At 60.4% G+C, this 17,103-nt stretch overlaps 2 protein-coding genes across 8 annotated transcripts; one reads left to right on the forward strand and one right to left on the reverse strand.

The window, feature by feature from the left end:
* Window positions 1–1,934: 1,934 nt before the first annotated feature.
* Window positions 1,935–4,213, reverse strand: Lsm7 (LSM7 homolog, U6 small nuclear RNA and mRNA degradation associated). 2 transcript variants are annotated; one of them, XM_013123058.3, is made up of 4 exons: window positions 4,145–4,213; window positions 3,516–3,606; window positions 2,695–2,766; window positions 1,935–2,179 (listed from the first exon to the last, which is right to left on the reverse strand). In XM_013123058.3, the coding sequence occupies exons 1-4, from the start codon at window positions 4,148–4,150 to the stop codon at window positions 2,037–2,039; spliced, it is 312 nt and encodes a 103-aa protein (XP_012978512.2). In that variant the 5' UTR covers window positions 4,151–4,213; the 3' UTR covers window positions 1,935–2,036. The 2 variants fall into 2 exon arrangements, with proteins under 2 accessions (XP_012978512.2, XP_012978510.2); XM_013123056.3 differs by having other exon boundaries at window positions 3,516–3,609; window positions 4,145–4,199.
* A 28-nt stretch (window positions 4,214–4,241) lies between these two features.
* On the forward strand, window positions 4,242–16,365 carry Sppl2b (signal peptide peptidase like 2B). 6 transcript variants are annotated; one of them, XM_013123052.3, is made up of 15 exons: window positions 4,242–4,353; window positions 9,495–9,614; window positions 10,237–10,419; window positions 10,706–10,795; window positions 10,990–11,129; window positions 11,204–11,346; window positions 11,477–11,573; window positions 11,991–12,107; window positions 13,051–13,132; window positions 13,290–13,364; window positions 13,432–13,494; window positions 13,585–13,684; window positions 13,884–13,961; window positions 14,300–14,460; window positions 15,310–16,365. In XM_013123052.3, exons 1-15 carry the CDS (start codon window positions 4,303–4,305, stop codon window positions 15,550–15,552), a joined length of 1,743 nt encoding a protein of 580 aa, XP_012978506.1. In that variant the 5' UTR covers window positions 4,242–4,302; the 3' UTR covers window positions 15,553–16,365. The 6 variants fall into 6 exon arrangements, with proteins under 6 accessions (XP_012978506.1, XP_012978507.1, XP_012978509.1 ...); XM_013123053.3 differs by having other exon boundaries at window positions 11,207–11,346; XM_013123050.3 differs by lacking the exon at window positions 4,242–4,353 and adding an exon at window positions 7,565–7,701.
* The last annotated feature ends 738 nt before the right edge of the window (window positions 16,366–17,103 follow it).

Consider the following 17,103-nt stretch of genomic DNA (forward strand, 5'->3'; position numbering starts at 1 on the left):
AACAAATATCTATATGTATACTTAGATATAGAGAATCAAAAATACCACAAATGGGATTCTTCTATACATATTGTGTACTTGAATCTTTACCCTCAACTGACCCAGGGCTGTCTCAGCAAGTTCCTGTAATGTTACACTGTGTAACAAACATCCCCAAATATAGTAACACGCTCTATCATTTCACATGAGTGTGCGGCAGTCTCACCTAGGCTGGACACACTGCTTTTCATTTTGTTTGTGTGTTTGTATCTCTGGGGACAAGTGCCATGGCTTCTCATTGGCCAGTTCTGTCTTAAGCGTTAATCCATGACTACTAATACATATTTCTATAAGGACTTACCTTTCTGAGGACGCCATCCTGATGCGTCCTCTTCCCAGGGTGGGGGGGTGTCACATAGCGACTCCCTCTCTTGACTACATTTCCCAGAATCCTCCTTGACTCCTAGTCCCACCTATCTTGCTTCACTATTGGCCAGCAGTGCTTTATTTACACTAAGCAGACAAGCATATACACAGAAGGACATCCCCCATCAGAGGTCAGAGGACAAATTGTACTTTCTTTTCATCTGTAGGTTATAGAGAGCAAACTGAGGCCGCAGGCTTGAAGGCGAGGAAGGGCCTTTACTTGTCCAGCCCTCTCAATGGCCGTTTTGTGCTGTTGAGGGGTGTCTTGCTCTGTAGCCCTGGCAAGTTGGAACTGGCAACTTTCTGGCTTCAGCCTCCCAAATGGGGGGTTAAGAGGTATGGGCGGGGCTAATAAGTGTGCACCACCCCTCCAGCCCTCAGACTACCGGGTCTGAGCTTTTCTGTCTCTGGGCGACAGGTACTAGACCAGCCTCCCGACACGGCCGCAGTTTCCAGGGCCTTCTGCAGCAGGGAGAGGCGGCCATGCTCCACTGCCAGCTAGGCTGTCTCTGGCACGGTGCAGGACACCCATGTCCTGCTCGCAGCGTGAGGCACACAGTGGAGAGCAGTCTGGAAGCTGGGGGGCACTTTGTACACATCACCGTGTGATAGACGGCCCCGTCATCTTTTAGGACTGGGAAAGTCAGGCGGGTGGAGTAAATTCATGCCAATTTCTGAGCTCCAAGTCTCCAGGGATGGCGACCTGTCTGCTCTGTTTGTAGTCAGGCAGTGGTGTCGTCCATATGCCCTCAAGACTGGAGCTCAGCAGGAGTGGGACACTTCCCTGTTACACAGGGAGGCAGGAGTGGGCGTTCTCTCCCGAGTCTGCCAACTGGAGCACAGGTGACAGCTTCAAGGTGTGTCAGAGACAAAGCTTGTTGACTTAATCCTCCATGGCTTCTGGGAACACTAAGCAGGGCTGGCTGGCGACAAGGCTTGCTTTGGTCACTGAGAAGTGGGACCCTGGTGACTCTGGCCAGGTCACGTCTTCAGGGAGCCAGGCTCCCCAAATTTAAGAGCCACTGCTTGGGCTCCAGCCCCCAGGTGAAGGGAAGGAACTGGGAAGGCTGAGCGCCAGAACTAATTCCCTGATTTATGGTTGCCTCACACCTGTATAGGTCCAAGTGCAGCGACCTGCCAGTCTGTCTGCTGCCTGCCCTGAGGTAGAGCCCTGCGTTGGTCCTGGCTCTTTCCCTGGCAGATATCCCAGCCCGAGGGACCCCATGGCCGCAGGCTCACACTGTCAGCCACTGTGCTCAGCTGCTGTCTCTCCACGTGCTCCCCAGCGGAGGGGACAAGGCACTGGGCACGGTGCTGCTGAGGACCGCGCGTGTGCGGTGAGGTCCAGTCCAGGGTCCTGAAGGTGTCCTCTTGCTGCAGCCCAGCAGGAGAGGGCAGGCTGGGCCCAGCTGAGGGAGCTTGCTCGGGTGCGCAGGCTTTTCGGGACCCTTGCTCGTTCTCGTTGAGCTATGCTCTGCCCTGCACCACCCCTGGCTTCTCAGATGACCACCATGACAAAGCACAAGGGGCAGAGGACGCCATTTTATTAAAAAACAAAATACAAAACCAGAAACCAAAACACCGAACACGTTCCCGCAGGAAGGGAGGTCCTTGGGCAGGTGGCTCTCCACCTAGGCATCCTGCTGCTGCACGAAGGGGTTGGGGATAGCCTCCATGCCATCCTGCGGGCAGATGAGCACCACTGAGGTGCCACGGCACACCACAAGCCCCAGCTGCCGCGTGTCCTCCGTCAGCTTGTACTGGTCATCAGGGTCTGTGAGAAGGTGACAGGCAAGAGGAACTGAAAACACGTCCTTCCACCTGGCACTCCAGGGGACCGACACACCCAGGCGCTCGGGCCGCAGAGCCGACTGTGGGCATGCGTACCTGGGATTCTACAAAAACCCAGGGCAGATACTCACCCCAAGGAGTGGTCTGCAGGGGAAGCAGAGGCCCCGGGGAGGGTGGACCAGGGGTGGGGACAGGGAGCAATTAAAGTGATTGCTGTGGGAGCAGAGGAGGGGACACTCTGGAGGAATTATGGGTGCTATTCTGGAATAATAATCCTATGCACCCTGGAGCCTGCGACACAGACCCCAGAGAGCAGCAACCACCCCTGCCATCCCTGGGAGCGCTGAGGGGAAGGGGCTGCAATCTCAAACCTGGGGCATCATGGTGGGCTTGTCACCTTTCTGGTGGTCTGGAGGGACTGCACCCCAGGTCTCCACCCCAGGGGTGGAGGAGAAACAGGGACTGGTGGCATCCCTGGGACAGCCACAGCCAGCTCACCTCGCATGTACTCAATGGTTCCATCCAGCACCAGGTTGAGCAGGGGATCAAACCCTTTCAGAATCCCGCTGGCTTGAGGAATACGAGGGGGGAGAGACAGGTCAGGATCATGTCACTGACTTCCCACTGCAGACCCAGGCATGGGGACATGCGGAGGCGTGCCCCTATGTGGTGGCCTGGTGACTTTGATTCTAACTCTCTTCCTTCCAATGTGGAAGGGGCCATAGACAGTGAGTTCGTGGTGGACCTCCCCCCCCCTTGAGAGGGTATCATTTGCCTCAGACTCACTAGGCAGCCTGGAAATAATCCTGAACTCCCTGATGCTGCCTTTCCGTCCCTAGGGTTGGGATAGCAGGCTTGTACAACCACTCCCGGCTTACATGGTGTTGGAAGTGAAGCCCAGGGCTTCATGCACACCAAACCAGCGCTCTGTCCACTGAGCTATAGCCCAGCCCTGGTTGAGTTTTGGAGACAGGGTCTGGCTGCATAGCTCAGGCTGACCTGGGACTTTCCTTGCTCCCCCTACTGGGGACCTGTGGGGTCCCTGATAACTCCAGGTTCTTGAGGGGATCCCCTCCTTCCCTCCCTCCTGCTGCCTCCTGCTACCTTTCTGGCCTCTTCCTCCGGGCTCCACCAATAATGGTCCGGGTGCACCTGGCTTTCTTTCCCTGGAACTCAGTTTCCCCATCCACAATTGGGACATACTGGTGCCTCTCAACGTCACAGAATGGCCCAAGCTTAGCCTTTGTTGAGAATTAAAATGCACGCCTTGCTTGTCCTGACCTGGATTGTGTCCTGGGGGCCCTGCTGCACCCACTCACCTTCACGGCCACCCTGGAACTTCACTCGGATGGTCTTGTCAATGTACTTTGACAGGTCCAAGATACTTTCTTTCTTCTTTTTCTCTTTGTCCTGCTGGAGAGGGGAGGGGCTGAGGAGTGAGGTCCAATCTTCCCATATCCTTGTTGCCTGGACCAGGCACCCAGCGACTCCTTTCTGCCGTCCTACATAACTCTGTCTGCAACTCAGGTCCATCTCCCATGTCCCCCTAACTAAATGCCAGGTCGCTGAGCCTGCATCTCTCTCTATCCCCATGCCCCCTGTCTGTACCCCCCATGTCCTCCGCTCCCCATGTCCCCGTCTGCACCCCATGCCCCCTGTCAGCACCCCATGTCCCCAGTCTGCACCCCATGTCCCCCGTCTGCACCCCATGTCCCCAGTCTGCAGCCCCACGCCCCCCGTCTGAATCCCCAGGTTCCCCGTCTTCAGCCCCAAGACGCCCGGTGTGCAGTCCCACGTGATTCCCATTCCTCCGCGTCCCTGTCTCCCTGTCCGCCTTCGGGTGTCCGCCACGCTCTCTTTGGCCCTCCTGTGTGTGTCCCCCCCGTTCTCGCTCCTACAGTCCCTCGTGCCCGTAGCCCCGCTCTCTCTGCCATCTAGCGATGCTCACCGCCATCTTGCCGCCCCGCGCTGCCCTGCGCAGGCGCCGCCCCGCCCCTTCTGTCGAGGGGCGGCCCGCGCACGCGCAGGGCCGGCGCATGCGCGTCCCGGGTCCCGAAGGCGTTGCCGGGAAACCTTCCGGCTGGAGCTGCGGCGGGACCGGCGGACATGGCGGCGGCGGCGCGGCTGGCCGCGGCCCTGCTGCTGCTCGCGGCCCAGGTGAGCGCCACGGCTGCTCGGCTCGGCCGCACCGCTCGTCACCGCGGCCGGCCGCGACCTTGCTGTCCTCTCCTCGCTGTCACCGCCGCAGACTTCCGGCCGGGCTTAGCCCGCCCCGCGCCCCGGAGCCCCAACTGCCGTCGCCGCCCCTGCCAGCCCCAGTTTCCCCTTCTGCAGAATGGGGCGAGTCCCCGCCCTCCTCCCTCGGGGGCGGCCAGCGCGGCCCCCGGGTGCTTGCAGCCCTGCACCCCGGCTTCTGCTCCGTGACCTTGGGCTGGAGGGGGTCCCCACCTCTGGGTCAGTCAGTGCAAAACGCGGGGGCCCCGTGGGGGCCCCGACCCGGTGCCGAGGCAGGACGTGGGTGCGCTTTGCTGGCTGAGAGTCGGTCGTATGTTGGCCTTGAACTCACTCTAGTGCGCGCTGGCCGCCGAGCTCTGCAGCCCAGGCTGGGCTTCTGACGCTGCCAAGCTGCCCAGGCTGGCCCCGAACCCTGTCAGCTCGGGCTGGCCTGCGTTCACCGCAAGCCACCCGCCTCAGTCTCCCCGCGTCAGAACTCTTGGCTGAGTTGCTAGATTTCTTGTTTGAGTCCGCGGCGTCAGCCTGCAGTCCCGATGGACCGTGGGGGCTGCAGCCTCGGGCCCACGGGGCAGTCGCTGGGTTTCCGTGGGGATGGCAAGGCTAGCCTGTGCTACTGTTGTATGTGCACGTTGTTCTATACAATCGTCTTCTCTCATGGACCCCGGGTCAGGATCCTTCTTTTAAACCCTTTTTCTTTTTTCTTTCTTTTTTTTTTTTTTTAAGATTTATTTATTATGAATACAGCATCCTGCCTCCATGTATGTCTGCACGCCAGAAGAGGGCGCCAGATCTCATTATGGATGGCTGTGAGCCACCATGTGGTTGCTGGGAATTGAACTCAGGACCTCTGGAAGAGACACAAGGGGTGTCCGTCCTTGTCTTCAGGGCAGATTCCCTGCCTGTTTCCATGGCAGGGCCTCAGGTGACACCCAGTGCTTTTAACCTCTGAGCCATCTCTCCAGCCCCCCCTTTTTATTTTTTCAAGATTACAAAGTTTTACGACAGGGTCTCCAGCGCAGGCTAGCATTGCACTGGTGAGTGAGTCTCAGCCTCCCCAGCGCTGGCCCGGCTGCATGCTCCTCCCTGATTGGCTGGGAAGCCGAGGCTCTCCCTAGGCGTGTGGTTCCTAGCCATGTGGCCCACGTCTTCCCAGCTCCCTTCAAGCGTTCCTACCCCACATCCCGCCGCGGGCTGGTTGTGAGCTTTTGAAGGTGTGTCAGGGCCACCACCCTGCAGCGGCCCGCGGCTCTGCCTGTGCCTGTCCGCAACACGCCCTCTTTGGGCGGGCGATGTCCTCCGAGGTCATTCTGTTTTCCCGTGTCTTTTCTTTGACTTGAGAATGCCCCTGGCCATGGAGACTCAACTGCACCCGCCCTGGCCGGCCTAAGCCTTTCTTGCTGGTCTATGTTACCTGATGGAGGGTTTTTCAGGGCCAGACACTGGGAGGTTCTGAAGGATGAATAGGAGTTTGCCAAGGACGGGAGAGGAAGGGCACTGTGGGCAGCACGTGCTAGCCCTAAGTGTGAGACATGGAGGTATCGTGCTTGGTGGCTCCCAGCGTGGGGCGCGCTCCTCCCCTGGAGACACGGCATCCTCCTCGGGGTTGGAGACAGTGGAACAGAAGGGCCTGGGTCCTGGCTGGCGGCGAGGCTGTGTGCCTGGGACTTTACCTGAGCGGGCACCTGGACGTTACCCTGCTTGTGACAGCCGTCTCTGCCCTTCCCACATCTGGAGGGGAACCAACGGGTGGCGTTCTCAGCTGGGTTCCAACGGCCAGGCCCCGGTGCCCATTTGTGACCCGGCTGAGGGACTGGATTGTCCAGTGTGAGCAGTGGGACCACACGGTACTGAACGGCCTCTGGTGTCCCGAGGGCCACTACCCTACTCCCCATCGTGTCATCTGGACCCCACCACTCTGAGGTGGTGTTGGGGGCTCATGGTGCCCAGATGTGTCTGAGTGAGCTTGCTGCCTAGGCTTCTGGTCTCAGCTCTCCCAGTGTGACCAGGACTGGTCCTTGGAAGAGCCTGGCCTGTTGAGCTTGTCATTGTGCCGTCCCTGAGGTGACTGAATGCGCCTTTGTGCTTGTAGATGGCCGCTTGAAGAGAGGCTATTCTATCGGTTTCTGTTTTACACAAAAGGTACTTTTCACAAAGAGCCTCATCCCCAGCCCACAGAGCAGGGCTCTGCTGGCCCCTGTCACAACAGCCCTGCTGCTGGGCCGGGGAGGAACCATGCCCCCCCCAGGAATGAACTTGTTTGTGTGCTAATACAACTTTATAAACGAAGATGGCAGGAGGAGTCTGTGGTGTGAACTCTGAGCCCTGTGGGACTTCCCTAGGACACACCCTGCAGCCTGGAGAGGCACAGATAATACTGTGGGGACCACAGTTGAAAGGTTGGTGACAGGGACACGGCTCTCCCTGGCGTCAACAGCGTTGGGTTCCTGCGGTGGTGGCCGCTTACATTGTGTCGTGGGGACCTGGGGCAGCCTGGGCCTGTTACAGGGTGTGTGTCAGGCTGAGTTGTGGCCCCATCTCTAGAAGGGGATAAGCCAGGTCTGCGTGAGAGACCCAGGCATCGTGGAGGGGACTCTGTCAGTCCTGCTCACTGCAAAGGGGTGTCCGTCCTTGTCTTCAGGGCAGATTCCCTGCCTGTTTCCATGGCAGGGCCTCAGGTGACACCCAGTCTCTCCCTAATGAATTTGTAGCCAAGAGTGAACTCCCAGAGCCTGGATGTAGAGTGACTGCTGGGGAGATATAAACAAAATCTGTGTGTCCCAGATAGTTCACCCTCATGACAGAAATGACTCCACCCAGGGGAGCTCAGGGCGGTCCCTACAGGAGTGAGGGGGGCCCTGTCACTGAAAAGCTGGCTCTGGCAGGCTTCACAGGTGCTGGGCTGTCTCCCTCAGCAGGTGCTGCATGTGGGCCTGTGAGCTTATGGCTTTCTGAATTTAGGAAAGTTGGGGTAGAGTTCCGATCCTTAGACACCCCCACCCCTCCCAGTGCTTCCTCTTCTGTGATGCGCCCTGAGCCTTGGGAGGGAGATGTGGGAGTTTCTCTGATGAAGACTGACCATTGGTCCACTGTGCCACAGCTACAATCAGCTTTCCTCAGGAGCCTGGCTGGTTTCGCTCTGACTGACTGGGCGGCCATGACCCTTACATGTAAACACGGATGTTTAGAAGGCATCTTTATGGGCAGAGCACAAATATCCATCAGAACTGTTGCATGAGGCCCTGGATTCCATCCCTGGCACCACAAAGCCAGGTGTGTTCCTGTTTGTCCCAGCACTCAGGAGGTGGATGAGGCAAGATCAGGGTCATCCTCAGCTAAGAAGAGTTGGATGCTAGCCTGGGCTACATGAGCTATGTCCCTGCTGCAGACTGTGACCACCTCACCCGAGGGAAGCCTTTGCCCGGCTCACAACACGTGTGAGCAGTAGGCGGACCTTACAGCCGACCCCAAGTAGTTGGTCACACATGTAACAGTCATCCCCTGTGCCATGCTGTTGTGGCACTCAGGAGCCATAGCAGGTGTGTTAGAGGCCAGTCTGCCGCCTCAGCCCTAGCCTGATCTCTCTGTCTGCACAGCCTGTTTGTGCTGTCTGCATCAGGGACCTGGAGCTGGCAGAGGCAGGCAGAGCTCTGTGAGTTTGAGGTCTACAGAGAGAGTTCCAGGACAGCCTCCAAAGCCATAGGGAAACCCTGTCTCGAAAAACAAAATAACAAAAAGCAGACAGACTCAAACACAAAATCAATGCTTAAAAAAACTCAACTTTGTTTACATAATGCTTCTTTCTGTCTGCTTTTTGGACACGCGGCAATACACGTGGAGGTCAGAGGAAAACTCATGGGGTCTCCTCTCCTGCCCTGTGGGTCCCGGGGCTGGACCTCGGGTCCTGGTGAACCACCTTGACCCCTGTACCTTTTGTGGAGGCTGGGCAGTAAGGGCCTAGCAGACTCTCTCCCAGCTGTGGAGTAAGGGCCCATCTGACTCTCTCTCCCAGCTGTAGCTAAAAGGGTCTCACAAAGGGAACACTGGCCAAGGCCAGACTCAGCACTCTAGTGGTGCTTCCCTCAGCAGGGATGGGGACACACTTTTGTAGTCCCTGCCCCTTCGCTCTCTGCAACTGTGGGGCTGACTGCATGGCCACTCACGCCCCATGGTGGAACTCCATATACAGACCACGCTAGCCCCAACTCACAAGCCTGTATCCCGAGTGCTGGGGTGAGGGTGTGCTCTGCCACGCCTTGCCCCTTATGCTCCCTTATGGGCGGGCCTGGGGGGCTGTCACTCATCCTTCCTAGCCCCTGCCCCTCTTCTGTCTGCGTCTTCCCACAGCTTTGAGTCTTTGGAGCCAAGGAAGTGCTGATTAGCAGGGGGTCTAACTCACTCTCTCAGCTGGAGTAGCCAACCTGCCCTCCACATCTGCCTCTCCTTCCCCTACTGGTGCCGGCCCGAGCTGACAAGGAGGCCGATGCCTTTCTCAGGGCAGATCCAGCAGAGGCCACTCAGATGACTGTCCCCTGCTTTGACCCCATCCCCATGTGCTACTGTTATGGGCTGCACATACCCTTAACTCCAGGTGTGGCTTTGGGGGCATCCCCAGCTCAAGGCTGGGGTCCAGGACATGCAAGCAGCCTTTGCTTCTCTTCTGGGATCCCATCTCTACTGTAGCCCTGTGCAGCCCCAGTAGGTGGTATAGGTGCTGGTCATCTGAGCCCAGGGACGCTGATGGGAGCCAGGAGAGGGTGCAGGGCTCTGGGAGCCGCCCATCTTCGTGTAGCTCCCTGCTTCAGAGGCCCCTTCTGCAGGACCGCTCTGACACGCTGCGCCTGGCAGGCGTGGCCAGTATCGGGAAGAGGGTGTAACCAGGCTTGCCTCAGACTCATGGCTATCCTCCTGCCTCAGCCTCCCAAGTGTGGGCTGACAGGAAGGTGTCGTTGTCCGTGCCTGTTCTCCTCACTGTCCTCACCAAGCCCTTGGTCATGGGCCCTGCTTTCTGAGGTGTCATCGCTTCCCCTGGTGCTACAAGTCTGGACGCCGCCTTGTCGTTGCAGGTGGCCTGTGAGTTTGGTGTGCTGCGCGTGGTCTCCCAGAGTGGAGGTACTCGGGGCAAGGACTACTGCATCCTCTACAACCCACAGTGGGCCCACCTGCCACAGGATCTCAGCAAAGTGGTAGGTCACACCTTGGCCATGTGTGCGTGGCCTGCTGGTGATACCCATTCCTGCAGTCTGGGAGGGTGGACTCCATCCCTCTGGGCCTGGGTTTCTGTGCTCAGGAGTAAATGCCAAGTGAGGCTTGGGGAGGCAGGCGCTCTGGGGAGTCTGGTCAGCCAGGGCTTGGCTAGGTGGCTGACTGTCCATCTCACCCCGCAAGGCCCCCATATCTGCCTTGTGCCCCTATGCTATTCCCTGGAAGGTGCCTGTCCTTTGGTGTGTGATCCATAAGTTGGCCTCTAGGCCCAAGGTCTCACGGTGTCGAGCATGCTCACAGTGGTCGGCATGGCTTTTCAGCCCTAAGTGATGCTTTTGCCGCATTGACTGTACTGAGGCCGGGACACTTGCTGGGCTTTGGAGGAAATACCTGTCTGTGTGGGTGGGGGCTTTGTGGCTCCTGGGTGTACCAGCTCCTAGCTTTGCATGCTGTGTGGACATGAATCCTCACGGGATCCTCAGAGCAGCCCTCTGGCCCACCTCAGCTGGGGAGGACAGGCCTGGCCCTCCTGGTATGGGTGCCCGTAGGGACTGCTAGCTGTTTCTGTGGGACTTGGTGGCCCTGATGCCATCCCCTCTGTAGTCTCTCCTGAAGCTTCGAGACTTAAGCTCAACACAGCTCTGCTCCCACCTCGACCTTCCTGTGGAAGACCTCGCCAACCAGGTTGCGCTGGTGGCCCGGGGCAATTGTACCTTCTACGAGAAAGTGCGGCTGGCCCAAGGCAGTGGGGCGCGGGCGCTGCTGGTAGTCAGCAAGGAGAAGCTGGTAGGTGCCCAGGCTCCGTCACCTCTGCGGCTGTGGGGCACTGAGATGGCTGGTGAGGACACGAGGGACGGTAGAGCCTGGCACTGAGTCCCGGGGCTACACGTGGCAGCTGTGATTTGGCCTGTGCTAATGGGCTTGGGACCCTTGGAGTGGCCACCGTGCAGGGCCAGGTCAGAGGAGCCTCCAGGTCCTGCCAACCTGAATTCCAGGCCTTACTGCCCCCATACACACCAGGGCATGGTGCACCAGACGGCTGGGATGATCCTATACTTCCTGTCCGCTGCAGGTCCCTCCGGGCGGCAACAAAACACAATATGAGGAGATAAGCATCCCTGTGGCCCTGCTGAGTCACAGGGACCTGCAAGATATCTTCAGGGTAGGCACCAGGGCGTGGCAGGGTAGGTGGGGCTTAGAGTCTGAGGCCTGCGTCCTAGAAGCAGGTGCTGTGGGTTTGGGCCATGGTCTTAGGGATTGGTTCCAGGTGGGGTCCTGAGATTTGTGGGTGGGTCTTAAGTGAAGCCGAGGCGTAGTGCCCCCACCCCCTTAAGCCCACTCTCCTCTTGAGGACAGCGCTTCGGCCATGCGGTGATGGTGGCTCTGTATGCACCCAGCGAACCAGTGATGGACTACAACATGGTCATCATCTTCGTCATGGCCGTGGGCACCGTCGCCCTCGGTGGCTACTGGGCCGGCAGCCGTGACGTAAAGAAGTGAGTGCCGCCCACTTCAGGTATCGTGGGCAGGGCCAAGCGGCAGATCCCGGGTAACCCTGATATTTTCCAAGAAGGTACATGAAGCATAAGCGGGATGACGGGCCTGAGAAGCATGAGGATGAGGCGGTGGACGTGACGCCAGTCATGATCTGCGTGTTTGTTGTCATGTGCTGCTTCATGCTGGTGCTGCTCTACTACTTCTACGACCGCCTGGGTAGGTAGGGCCCCGCCCACCCACCAGGGCCCCGCCCAAGAGCCCAGCACCCATGGTGACTCTTTCCACTTGTCCTTCCGGCCCGCGCTGTTCCTGGTGTCCTGCCTGCCGCCCGCCTTCCCGCCTGCAGTCTACGTGATCATCGGCATCTTCTGCCTGGCCTCCTCCACCGGTCTCTACAGCTGTCTGGCGCCCTGCGTCCGCAAGCTGCCCTTTTGCACGTGCAGGTGGCGTCTCCCGCCCGCCCGCCCCCTGCGCTTCCCCCCCTGCTGGCACATTCAGCAGATGCTCATGCCCGTGCACTGTGCCCCTTCCTGTCCAGCTGGGGCATGCCTCAGGGGTCCCAGGAGTGAAGCTGCCAAGGGGGGAGGTGACAATGCCACAGCCCCCAAGGGTCTAGTAGCCCCTGGGTACCAATGAGCCGACACTGCTGCTCAGAGCCATGTGGACCAGGTGAGGGTCCCTGGGCACTGGAGGCCAGCAGTGCAGGAGCCCGCACCAGAGGGGCCTGTCCCGGCAGGAGGAGACACAGCCGTGTAGTTTCTGCTTTTGGACGGGAGGGGATGGCAGGCGCGAGCTGTGGCTCAGGGTGGTGTGGAGGTGGCGTGGTGTCATGGAAGGGTGCTGATGGGCGGTCCCCTCAGGGTCCCCGACAACAACCTGCCGTACTTCCACAAGCGCCCACAGGCCCGCATGCTGCTGCTAGCTCTCTTCTGCGTCACTGTCACCGTAGTGTGGGGTGTCTTCCGCAATGAGGACCAGTAAGTGACGCCGTGTCCAGGCCCTGCTGAGAGCCGCTCTGTCAGCTTCTCACTGTCCTTGGGCGCCCTGGCTGCCCAGCCCGCCCGTGCTGCCCATCAGGGGGGCGGCACACCACGCCTGCCGCCCGCCCGAGTCCCGTTTCACTGAGGCCTGGCCCAGAGCCTAACCCTGATTGGAATCTAGATAGGGGTGCTGTCCATCCTCTGCCCAACTCCTGGGCAGGGCAAGGGGACATGCTGGAGCACAGGCACTGTTTGTCACCTGCTGTCTTGGCCTGGGCTCAGGCAGCACCTGATGCCATGTGTCATCTGCCCCCACGGTGACGGGAGGCCCCGTCTTCCCCTGCATTGAGTTCCCACGGGGATCCTGTGCTTGCACGCTCCCCTTGAAGTCAGAGGTCTGGCGCCGTGGCCCAGAGGACAGCCTGCCTGTCCCCACCTGGCTCCTGGTTGTCATCGACACCGTCTGGCACAGCCCACGCCTCCCCTGGCTGCCCTGCAGCTTGGTGTTCTAATGCACCACTGGGAGAAGGGACGGGGTGGGATGCTTTGAGTCGTGTGCACACGAGACGGCCCTGCTGTCCCCACATGCTCTGCGTGCTGGCTGCCGTGGCCGTGAGGGACAGTAGTCCTGTCTCAAGCAGCCTGGTTGCGCCCACCCCTCTGACTGCACCGCAGCCCTGGCCCATGCAGTCCCAGCTGCTGAACCGCGCGGTAGTGTGTTCTGGAAGCTCGGATGTGCAGGAGCCGTCTCCCTGGCTTGCACCCCACATGGAGCCCCCGTCCACGGACCCTGCTAGGCCCCACTGCCCAGCTCGCTGGCGCTATTGCTTCCGGGGTCTGAGGCCCCTCGTGGGCAGGCTGGGTGCAGCCCATGGTTTGGTGGCGGGCCTGTGGATGCGGCGAGGGCGGGGCTCCTCGTTACCGAGCATTCTCCTCCCAGGTGGGCCTGGGTCCTGCAGGACATCCTGGGCATTGCCTTCTGCCTGTACATGCTGAGGACCATCCGCCTGCCCACCTTCAAGGTGAGGGCTGCCAGTGAGTGCGGCAGGCTCGGTCCTGGCTGGAGGTCTGGGGGCCTGGGCACAGCGTGGGGTGTGATCACAGAAGCAGCCCTGATTGGGCCCTTAGTCCCGGGCAGCCGGGGCCCTGACTGGGTGACCCTCAAGCGCTTCTTCACAGGCCTGCACACTGTTACTGTCGGTGCTGTTCATCTATGACGTCTTTTTCGTCTTCATCACCCCCTTCCTGACCAAGGTGAGTCCCCTCTGCCTTCCCAGTCGCCCCCCTCCCCCGCCCTGGCTGACAAGCCTGTCTTGTGCAGAGTGGGAACAGCATCATGGTGGAGGTGGCCACCGGGCCCTCGAACTCGTCCACCCACGAGAAGGTACGCCGCTCCCTCGTGTGGGCCACGGGCTAAGAGCCCAGGCAGGGGTGGAGAGTGCGGGTCCCCAGCCTAAGCCCTGCTCTCCCACAGCTGCCCATGGTGCTGAAGGTACCCAGGCTGAACACGTCACCCCTCTCCCTGTGTGACCGGCCCTTCTCCCTCCTGGGCTTTGGAGACATCTTGGTGCCAGGTGTGGGCTGGGGCCAGCAGGTGGGCTGTGGGGCATGGCGCCCGTGCCCAGGGTTCAGGGGGGGCTTGGGAGTGAGGTGGCCTCCTGGGTGGGCGTGGCTGCATGGCCAAGCCTGCCAGGTCCTGATCACCTGTGTGTCACCCTGTCACACTGGTCTGCATGGCCGTGCCATAGATGTGGTGACTCTGCGTCTCCCCAGGGCTGCTGGTGGCTTACTGCCACAGGTTTGACATCCAGGTGCAGTCTTCCAGGATCTACTTTGTGGCCTGTACCATTGGTAGGTGTCACCTCAGGCCCCCCAGTCCCATTTGCCACTACCCCGGGCTGGTTCTAGATGTCGCCTAGTGGGGCTGGTGGCAGCCCTCCCCACGCCGGCTCCCACAGCCGCCGCCCGCCACCCCAACCCGCACAGCCCCACCACCCCAACCCGCACAGCCCCGCGCCTCTTTCTCCCTGGGCCACGTGTTGTTGGTCTGGCCTGGAGTTTACAATCCTCCTGCCTCCGCTACCGCAGCTCTGGGAGGTCCGGCTTGTGGCTCAGCACTGCCTGAGCGAGTCCTTGCTGCCCTTGTCGTCCGCGTGGCTGGTTGTCTGACTCCCACTCTGTCCCTGCAGCCTACGGCCTGGGCCTCCTGGTGACATTCGTGGCACTTGTCCTCATGCAGCGTGGCCAGCCTGCGCTGCTCTACCTGGTCCCCTGCACACTGATGGCCAGCTGCACCGTGGCTCTGTGGCGCCGGGAGCTGGGAGCCTTCTGGACGGGCAGCGGCTTTGTGGTGAATACCGGTTTGCTATGACTGCAGTGATAACCCCTAAGGCGCCAGGTCAAGTTGAGTCCAACCCCCTGTGCTCCCACTGAGCCCCTGGCCGGGTCCCTTGCTTCTGCAAAGTCACACTTTGGGCTGTGGTTCCTTCCCTGTGGTAACTCACTGGATGTGACCCGAGGCTGTGAACACTCGCTCTGCATTGCCAGAGCCCTCTCTGCAAGGCCGTGCTCCAGCCAGAGAGGGCGGAGGATCCCAAGGGAATGAGAGGTGCCCCGCCCCAGGCCGTAAATGGCACAAGACTCCCCATGAGGAGCCTGGCTGCTTGGATGCATCTTCCTGTGGGCCCGTGTTCCAGGACTTCCTGGTGTAGGCAGGAAGTCCTTGCTGGGGTAGGCAGGGATCTGTGTGGAGGGAGAGCCCGGTCCACACACCTGCTCCTGGGCCTTGCTGCCCGGGCCTTGGAGGCCTGGGCTCCCGCAGCCTGTGTGCTGGATGCGCTGGATGCCGGTGTCTCTGGATGGCGGTGGATGGTGCCAGATGCCTGTGTCTCTGGATGGCGGTGTCTCTGGATGGCGGTGGATGCCTGTGTCTCTGGATGGCGGTGGATGCCTGTGTCTCTGGATGGCGGTGGATGCCTGTGTCTCTGGATGGCGGTGGATGCCTGTGTCTCTGGATGGCGGTGGATGCCTGTGTCTCTGGATGGCGGTGGATGCCTGTGTCTCTGGATGGCGGTGGATGCCTGTGTCTCTGGATGGCGCTGCATGCCTGCTGCCCTAGTGTCCTGCATTTGTGTTGGGTTCTGCCCCACTGGGGTCTGCTGCCCACTTGTCCCAGCCTCACAGCTTCTGCCCTCTACAGAAGAATGTACCTCAGTCCTCATGGGCCCCAGCTGAGGGACCTGCACCTCCGAGGGACTCAGATGCCCCCCTCTCCCAGCACCCTCCAGGTGAAGAGCCAGCCAAGAGACCCCTGCCCACTGACGAGGCAGGAGCCGCAGACCCTGCTGAGGACGGCAACAGCCCCATGGCCAACACATCCAGTCCCACAAATGGGGACCAGGCTCAGCCCAGCCCTGCGGCACAGCCAGGGACATCGGCCTAGGGAGACACAAGAGCTAGGCCCTCACAGCCTTCCATGCCACACAGATACCTGAGACTCTCAGGGGACAGGGACAGCTGCCATCCCCCCGGGCAGCAGACCTGTGCGGTGCCCTCCCTAACATGGTGCTCAGCCCGCAAAGGCCTCGCGCTTGTCCCCCTCCCCCACCACAGCTGAGGCCAGCGCCCAGCTCCACTCCTCACCAGGCTGCGCTTCCCCTGCTGCCGGCCCTCTGCAAGCCTGCCGCCTCTGGTGCTTCGCCGACACCCAACACCCGCCCTGCCGTCCCAGCCGGCCGCGCCTTCTCCACAGGACAGGGCTCTGTGGGGCCCGAACACCACCCGTTATGCGAGTTCCTAGGTTGGGAGCAGCCATGAGAGGCCTAGATGTGGGTGCCCTGCCCAAGGGTCGACATGAGGGGTCCATACCCCATCAGGAGTGTCCACGCCTCGGTGGAGCCCAGAGTGCTGGTCACTGTTCCAAGTCAGCGAGTGGCCCTCGCTCCGTGCACAGCACACGCAGGTCCGTGTCCAGCGGGTATTCCTCCGCTCAGATGTGCAAGTCTTCCATGCCATGGCCACTGCCCACTGCCCCACAGTGGTCTGGACCTGGCATCTGTCCTCTACCTCACCAGCCAGGCTCTGGACTCCATGCCCGATCTGCCTGCAGGGAGCCCACCACACATGCTGCATGGCACGGCGGCACAGGCCAGTCCTCACACTCGTGATGGCGCCTGGGACCCGTGTCCACTCCCACTTGCGTGGAAAAAGGTCACAGGCAGTGGCAGCCGGGCAGTCGTCCTAGAGCTTTGGGGAGGGAGGGTGGGGGGGGAAGGGAGGGGGGAGGGCGGGAGGGAGGGGGAGGGGGAGGACTTCCCATAGGCACTCTTGTCCTAGAGTGGACAGAGACGGAGCACTGGGGCCCAGCCACCTGCTTCTGCCATTTGAACTGCGCCTTAACTTAAGCCATTTTGTACTGGGTGTCCAAATGCTTCCTCCGCCTGAGCTGGTTGGAGGGCTTTGGGCAGGACCCCCTGAGGGCCCTGGCCTTAGGTTGTCAGGGCATTAAACAGCTTTTCATACACATCTTGGCCCTGTCCCTCGGGGTCTGGTCAGGACATCTGCGTGCCCTGATGCAGATTCCCCAGTGGTGTTGGGTCCTGACAGAGCCATGGATCCAGACTCCCCCCTCCCCTGCCCCCAGGATGCCCTGATTTCCTTGGCAGAAGGGCGTCTCTTGGCTGTGTGGGGACCACAGATGTGTATGGTCCCCGACCCCCAGCGAGCTGCCTTGCAGCTGGTTGCACACACACACAGGCGCATCTTTGCATTCATGGCCAGCCTGGTCTGCATGGCAGGCTCCAGGCCAGGCTGTGCTTTGTAGTGAGGGTCTGTCTCAAAAAAAAGAAACAGGACAGAGCCCCAGGGCCTGGAGTTAGTGCCCCAGCTCTTGCTGAGGGTCTAGGCGGGGCCCCAGTGCTCAGGGTGGTGGTAGCTCTGGAGAGTCGGTACTCATGTGTACAGACACACACACTTAATTTAAATCTTTATGGGG

This window comes from Mesocricetus auratus, unplaced genomic scaffold, assembly GCF_017639785.1.
Source record: "Mesocricetus auratus isolate SY011 unplaced genomic scaffold, BCM_Maur_2.0 Super-Scaffold_100676, whole genome shotgun sequence".
NCBI lineage: Eukaryota > Metazoa > Chordata > Mammalia > Rodentia > Cricetidae > Mesocricetus > Mesocricetus auratus.

Coding starts and splice junctions, on each gene's coding strand:
- Lsm7 (XM_013123056.3), bottom strand. Junction 2,767..3,515: donor GTTCCAGGGTGGCCGTGAAG/GTGAGTGGGTGC, acceptor GTATTCCTCAAG/CCAGCGGGATTCTGAAAGGG. Junction 2,180..2,694: donor AACCATTGAGTACATGCGAG/GTGAGCTGGCTG, acceptor ACCTTCTCACAG/ACCCTGATGACCAGTACAAG.
- Sppl2b (XM_013123050.3), top strand. CDS start 7,609: ATGTTTAGAAGGCATCTTTATGGGCAGAGCACAAATATCCATCAGAAC. Junction 11,574..11,990: donor CTGCCCTTTTGCACGTGCAG/GTGGCGTCTCCC, acceptor CGGTCCCCTCAG/GGTCCCCGACAACAACCTGC. Junction 13,962..14,299: donor CTTTGTGGCCTGTACCATTG/GTAGGTGTCACC, acceptor CTGTCCCTGCAG/CCTACGGCCTGGGCCTCCTG.